This window comes from Otolemur garnettii, unplaced genomic scaffold (assembly GCF_000181295.1).
Source record: "Otolemur garnettii isolate 467f Iridium unplaced genomic scaffold, OtoGar3 scaffold00025, whole genome shotgun sequence".
In the NCBI taxonomy this organism is placed as follows: Eukaryota; Metazoa; Chordata; class Mammalia; order Primates; family Galagidae; genus Otolemur; species Otolemur garnettii.
Genome location: NW_003852420.1, coordinates 7,266,042 through 7,273,465, shown reverse-complemented (window position 1 = coordinate 7,273,465; position 7,424 = coordinate 7,266,042). Strand labels below are relative to the sequence as shown.

Genomic DNA, 7,424 nt, shown 5'->3' with positions numbered 1-7,424 from the left:
AGAGTGCTGTGGCATCACAGCTCACAGCAATCTCCAACTCCTGGGCTCAAGCGAGTCTCCTGCCTCCACCTCCCAAGTAGCTGGGACCACAGGCACCCGCCACCACGCCCTGCTATTTTTTTTGGTTGCAGCCATCATTGTTGTTTGGCAGGTCCGGACTGGGGATTCGAACCTGCCACCTTAGGTGTATGTGGCTGGCACCTTAGCCACTTGAGCCATAGGCGCTGAGCCCACAAAATCTTATTGTATAATTTCCTTTTATATGAAATGATTAGGTTTGATGAGAGTATTTCAAAATGTATGTGAAAACACCCCATTGTACCCCATGATTGCATTAATGTGCACAGCTATGATTTAATAAAAAATTAAAAAAAAAAAGAAATGATTAGAACAGGCAAATTCACAGAGACATAAAGTGACATAAATCTATAGTGATATCAATCTATAGAGACAAATAGTCTTTGCCAAGGCGAGGTGTGTGGGGTGGGGTGCAGGAATGGTGAGTGACTGCTAGTGGTTACTTTGTGGAGTAACAAAAATTTCCCAACTTAGATTGGGATAGTGACATCAATCTATAGAGACAAATAGTCTTTGCCGAGGCGAGGTGTGTGGGGTGCAGGAATGGTAAGTGACTGCTAGTGGTTACTTTGTGGGGTAACAAAAATTTCCCGACTTAGATTGGGATAAAGTTGTAGAACTCTATGAAACTTATTAAAAACCATTTACCTATATTCTTAAAATTAGCCAATGCTATCTCATTAAAGTTACATCTCAATAATAACATCTTTTAAAAATACAGGTTGAATATATACTATAATTAAAACTAAGGCACATAAATACATGAAAAACAGACTAGAAATAAATACAGCCAAAGCCTAACAGTGATTTGGTTCAGAAAGTGAATTTATGGGTGAAAATTTTTGCCTTCTTTCATTGTCCAAAATGTTAGTCATGTGGTTCAATTTCTTTCATTATTAAGAAAAAGCGGGTATAATTAACAAATAGAAGAATCTTTCTCCACAGTTCCATCTCCCCTGTAATCTTCTTTGGTTTGACCTTGTGGAGTCAAGAGTCAGAAATGCACCCTCCAGTGGCTATTACAGAGCCATCTGGCCATTTCAGGCCATTTGATACAAATCTATGAATGAAAAAGAAACTACAGTAATGGGTTTCACACCCCCTGAAATTACACACATTAAAAATTCTGGCATATTGAAAATAAATGTGTTCTCGTTTTTAGGAAGTGATCGAGGCGATTGCAGAATGTGCATTTAAGACTTCACCCTTCCCGATTCTCCTTTCATTTGAGAACCATGTGGACTCGTGAGTATTCAACACGTCGCCAAGGCATCTTTTTCCCAAAGAAAGAATTATCTAATCGTTGTCTATCAGATTTAAGATTATATGGTATTATTAATGGTGTTCTTCAATCGTGTCGTATATTAAGTGACGTGTTTTCATTCGTATTTGATAAAGCTCACTCATTTAAATCTCATAAATATTAAAATAACCCACTGGACTTGTGTGGAATCTATTTTCCTGCCATAGGATGGCTTTTAAATTAAGGACTCTTCTGTCTATGACTCAGTAGAACACATTTGCTTCCACGGGACATGTCTTTATTACAGATTTGGGATGCATTAGGCTGCTTTTATAAACCTCCTTCATTAGCTCTTTCTATTTCACGCTATTTTACAATCAGTTTTGCTCCCTCAAAATTGCCAGTTCCCTTCTGTTCCTCGTGGCTGGTGGAGGCGGAGCTGTAAATTCTATTCTGCCATTTGGCCCCTGCGCAAAAGTCAGTCCAAGAAAAGCTCCATCTTTCCCCTTCCCATGGGCCGCCCCCATTTGTCAATATCTTTAAACATTTTCCTACCTCACCATAGCCTGCATTTACTGCTGAGCTACATAAGGAAAAGGTAATTTTGACGTAACTATTTTCTATTCATTTTATCACGAATTACCAAAGAGAACATATTTAAATCTAATGCATGTTATATTAATGTATCATAGAGTTATTCTCTTTAAAGAGCTTCAGAATGAAAAATCCTTTTCTGTATTAAATCAAAGTTCATGGACCTAACAGTCTGGTCCGTGGAATTAACAATGTCTGAAGAATACACAGTGGTGTCCACAGTTCCTCAAAAGACCAGTGTGAAGCCCTCTCTTTCATCTCAAGAACCTAAGCCAGATTTCTCAACTAGAAGCCAGAAAGCAGCCCCCTGTCCTAATTGGGCTCTTTTTACCCTTTTTCCTATTAAGAGTCTTTCCCAGGTCACTGATCTTCTTTGCCCAACTAATTTGCAACACATGCTTCGATTCGCTAATTCTTAAAGAATTTATTAAATCTTAAAGAAGCAGTACAGTCGTGATCAAATTTCAGCTTCAACAATTTCTAAGTCGTTAACTGTGATCTTGTATTAATATACACATGGAGAGCTTATTTCAAAGTAATCAATTTTATAATTATCTGTCTTTCTAGTTTGCCCTCAGGAAACCCATATGACATTTTTCTGGCTTTTGGTTCTGTTGCATTATGAAACTGTCATCCCGTGAATGATGTAATCATTTGGCATACCATTTCCCCAACACTCCTGAGGGTCAAATGAAGGAAAAGGAATTCAATCGGCCCCAGGGCTCTTTCTGCTCTTACTAAAAGGGGTGTCTCTTCAGGGGCTTTTTTTTTTTTTTTTTTTTTTTGCAGTTTCTGGCCGGGGCTGGGTTTGAACCAGCCACCTCCAGCATATGGGGCCAGCGCCCTACTCCTTTGAGCCTCAGGTGCCATCAGAAAGGGTTATTTCCTTTTTGGAAGAAAAGGCACCTAGTTTACTTACTTTCTTAAAGAAATGTTTCTATTTAAATTAAACAAAATGAAAGGTTATGATTTTATTTTGGATTGTTACACCTGCCCTATTGAACTCTCCCTTGAGGTTAGTCAGAGAGGTAGCAGCAATCACCACCATCACAAATATATTTTGTGTCAAGTAAATTTCCAGATATTTCACATGCCTCAGCGCATGTAAGCCTATGCGCTTCTAAGTGTAAATATTAAATATTATCCCTATTTAATAGATAATGAAACTGAATACCAAAGAGGATAACTTGCCATGTTCCATGTACATGACATGTACATGTACATGACAGGGATGGATTTGAACCCTGCTCTCCTGACTTAAGAACTCGCACTTTTAACCAACACCATCCCCTACATCTAACCAGAAGCATCAGGAGCCTTCCTTCAGGACAACCAAAGCATCTGCAAAGCCGTGGCCTGCAAATGTTCACATTTATGTGGCTTGTAGCCTTCAACCAAAATATGATTTTTTTCTTTGCAGTTTTCTACACCAATAATACAGAGACTCCAAAACTGGGCATGAAAACTAATTCCTTCCATGCACACAAAAGCAAAGAAGCTAGTGAGTGCCATAATACTGCAGTTTCTGGCTTAAAAATGACATAGTTAGCTATTAAAAGTTCATTAATAATTCATATGTGACAAAAGAAAACAGGAAAACAGCCTTCCGAAGGCGCCATGGTTGTGTCCTCACCACCGAGATAAGGTCATGGTGGTGAAATGTCAGGAGCCTGAATTCTGTCGTAGAGGAAGCGTGAGGAGGTGGTTGCTTCCTGCTTCCCTGTCCTTCACCTCCAGATATCAGAATTGCTGAGCCAGGATCACTTCCTGGGAGGCTACCACACACACCCAGGGAAAACTGATCAACTTTCCCTTTGCTGGGCAAACCCTATGCTTGATTTGTGGGCCCCGTTGCCTGGTTTCTGGGCAAACCCTATGCTTGATATGTGGGCCCCGTTGCCTGGTTTCTGAACCCATACAGTCGAAAACTCCTTCTCATTAAGCTTAGTTGCCCCCCCCCCCAGAATTTTTCCCAAGACAGTGACTCAGAAACACATCACCAGAATACCTGAAACCCGTCTCAGGTGAACCATTTTATTGTCCTGGGCATTGTGTGTACAAAACGTCAGATTCTGAACTCTGGTCCCAGCTAATTTGAGCTGTTTATCCACAAGAAACTCACACTAGATAAAAGAGAGAAAACCATTGGATTTTCTGGTTTTCTCTCCTGATATTTGAAACCGCCTATCCTAAACAAGAGGAACCTGCCACTCCTGATTTCTGCTTGTCCACTTGCTACATTGGATTCCCACAGACTGCTTTGAAAAATGCAGATTCCTGAGCTGCACCCCCACCTCTGAAATAGAAGTTCTAGAAGACTTGAAAATTCTTTTTTTAAAAAGCCCTAGTTGACACTAATGTTCCACTTAACTTGTGAACTGGCATTTTCAAAAAAAGAATTCTGTACTAAATTCAAGTGAAGTGACCTCTAGCCGTGTTTGGCCACAGACAACTGTGAGATTGTGGACAAGGTTTCTAATTTCTGTGGGTTGTAGATTCCTTCTCTGTAGGGAAGGAGGTCGGTTTTGTTCAACCTGGAGGATTTACCCTGGGAAATGGGACAAGTGTCTTGGGCAGAAAGCTGACCACTTTGCCAGATGCCTACACTTCCGGAGTAGTGCCCATTTTCAGAAATGTCTGCTATGGCCTGATGCTCAAAATGCATTTGTGAATTTTGTCCTCTCACTTCATCTCCATGGTAGCTGGTATTGATGCTCTAAACACTTTAGGAATTTTTTTTTTTCTGGTGCTAATTGTAATGTTAATGCCTTTTATTTCTGAAGTTCTGACCTGCAGTTAAAGTCACTTTGTTTTCCTCTGATTTTTTTCTATTCAATTTGCTCTCTACTCTGATTTAATTCCCTGTTAGGTGGGCATTGTGTATTTACTGAGAACATGAATAGCTTAATTATGTAAACAGTTCATTTTACCTTTTTTTTGGACACCTACCTCCTGTTCTTTCCATCTCAGCTGGTTTTGAGGCAGGTCTTTAAAAGTCCAAGTTAGAAAAAATAATAAATAATTTAAAAAATAAGAATAAAAGTCCAAATTAGACGTAGAATCTTCCTCTTCAAAGTGTGATCCTCAGATCAAAAGCACTTGTATCGCAGGAGAGCTTGTGAGAGAAGCAGCGGAGTCTGGGGCTCCACCCTGGAATAGGTGTGAGAATCTCCATTGTTTGTTTTTAATTTCAGATTAATATAAGGGAACCTATGATTAGGTTATGTTGTTTACCTCCATTTTTATAATACCCCCAGGAGACTGATTTGAATAATGGAGCTGAGCTCTAAGCACTGTGGTTCATTGACCACTGGCATCAGAATTACCTGTAGCCTTGTTTAGAATCTATGTTTCTGGGCTTTAATTCTCATTCCACGAATCAAGGGACTGGGGATTTGGCCCTGTCACTTGCAGCCTTAACAGCTCAGGTGACACTTTCTTGTAATTGAGTGAAAATCATGGCTCCAGCAAAATCCTCAGGGTCTGACTTGGGAACCAGTTGGGAGAGGAATCTGCTACAGATATGTGGAAAATCTTCCCACTGGTCAGAACGTGTTTCCCTGGAAAATCCTGAAAGCGGGAGATTAGGGTAAATCTCTTCCCCTTTCAGCCCAGGTCTCTAATCAAAAAGAATTTGGGGCTTCCAAGTTCCAACACTGAAGAGAAACTACTTCATCACGGAAGTCATTACTTCAGCACCTGCTGACTCATTTTCATGTAGCCCAGAAGTTTGTAAAGGTGAACACACATCAGCATCGTCAGAAGGTGTCCTGGACTCCACTGCTCCAGATCCTCTGATGCGGAATCTGCATTTCCAGTAAAGTGCAAGTGCTGTTGATGCTGCTGGGCCAGGGACCACGCTCAAAGTAGTAAAGCTCTGATATTTAACAGAGTCATTCTATGAGAGCACAATGGAGGGTTTGAACAGTTTCTTGAGTATGACCTGGAACAGGGAGACCCAGCACAAATGGACTTGTTCTCAGCTACAGCCAGAGAACAGGTTGACTTGGGTGAGCCCCCCCACCTGGATTTGGAGATGCCAGGGGTGCCAGTTCTCTTCCTACTCCCAAAAGTCTCATCAACACAGTCTAAAGGATTACTGCCAGTGCTTTTCAGGGTCCATCCTCTAATGAGCAGTTGTTCCATTCTCCCCAATACCGTGGAGGAAGGTTGCAGTCTATTCTCATGGCTAGATAAGCAGTGTAGTCAAGTCTCATACAGGCCAAGAAAGGCAAGGTGAGAGGTGTGAGGGAGCTAGGGAGGCTTTGCCAGGCTTTGAATCTTGCCTTTCCTCTCCTTCCAGTTCCAAGAAAGCAATGACCTTACAGGTTCATATTTGTACCCCCAAGAACTCACTTGACCTCCCCCCCCAAGTGCATACTTTATTTTTTTTTCAAAAGGAAAGGATATAAAGCATGTTTTTACCTATGAACCACCACAATATATTTTGAACTTGCAATACTCCCAGTCCCAGGAAAAAAATCAGTCCATGATCCAGGCTTAATATTCATGGAAGAGAGAATGAAAATAAGCCACGTTTTTTAATGGATTTGAATTATTATGAAGAAGGCTTTTCATCCCTGTTACTTCTTAGCTCAGTCCCAGTTCTGCTACAATGTATTATTCCTGCAGCACATAAAGAGAACTGTTGGAAATCAAGTTCGACAGCCTGTAGATCAAACTCAGAGTCCATAAAACCCAGTGGAACTGGATATCTTTATAATGATATTTAACATTGCACAAAATGAGAACGAAAAGACAAAGTATTGCTTTCTAAAAGGTCAAGGAACACAGAAGCATTGAAAGAATATGGATATTCCTCTGTATGAACTGTGTTTACAAGTTCCTGGGCACACCACTTGTCTAGTCAAGCTGGCGGCACCGCCGTGTAACAACAGAATCATCTTACATTTGCCCTGCGCTTTTAACGTCTCAGAGACGTTTGCATCCATTATTTCATTTCATCTTCTCAGCATCCTCTGTCCCTTTCCAAGAATAGTTATTACCCTCCTCATTTTGTGATCCAGAGTGGTTCAGAGCCTGGAGCTCAGCTCAGCAAACCCTGCCACCCCAGGCCTTTCCTAACAGACCAGCTTGCTGCTGACAACACGCGCAGGCTGAACCCTCCTCTGCTTCCCTGTTAGCTACATATGAGTTACACACACCTTTCCCCAAGGTGCCTGCCACTGTCCTCTTTCCTCCACGCTGTCTTCCTGTCTTTTCTACATTTTGAGATTCATTCTCTCTCTCTCTCTCTCTCTCTCTCTCTCCCCCCATCCCCCTCTGCAGATGTGTCTCTCCGTTTCTTCCTCCTTCCCTCCCTCTCCGTCCTCCCCCTCTCCGTCCTCCTCCCTCTCTGTCCTCCCCCTGTCCGTCCTGTCCTCCTCCCTGTCTGTCCTCCTCCCTGTCTGTCCTCCTCCCTCTCCATCCTCCTCCCTCCTCGTCCTCCCCCCTCTCCGTCTCCCCCCTCTCCGTCCTCCTCCCTCTCCATCCTCCTCCCTCCTCGTCC

At 41.9% G+C, this 7,424-nt stretch overlaps 1 protein-coding gene across 1 annotated transcript in view; it reads left to right on the top strand.

Moving 5' to 3' along the window:
* PLCB1 (phospholipase C beta 1) overlaps nt 1–7,424 on the top strand; it is a 723,078-nt gene that overhangs the window by 550,868 nt on the left and 164,786 nt on the right. Inside the window, exon 12 of the mRNA XM_012804065.2 lies at nt 1,241–1,323. Within this exon, the coding sequence (XP_012659519.1) occupies nt 1,241–1,323 (83 nt within the window). The remainder of the gene's footprint in view (nt 1–1,240; nt 1,324–7,424) is intronic.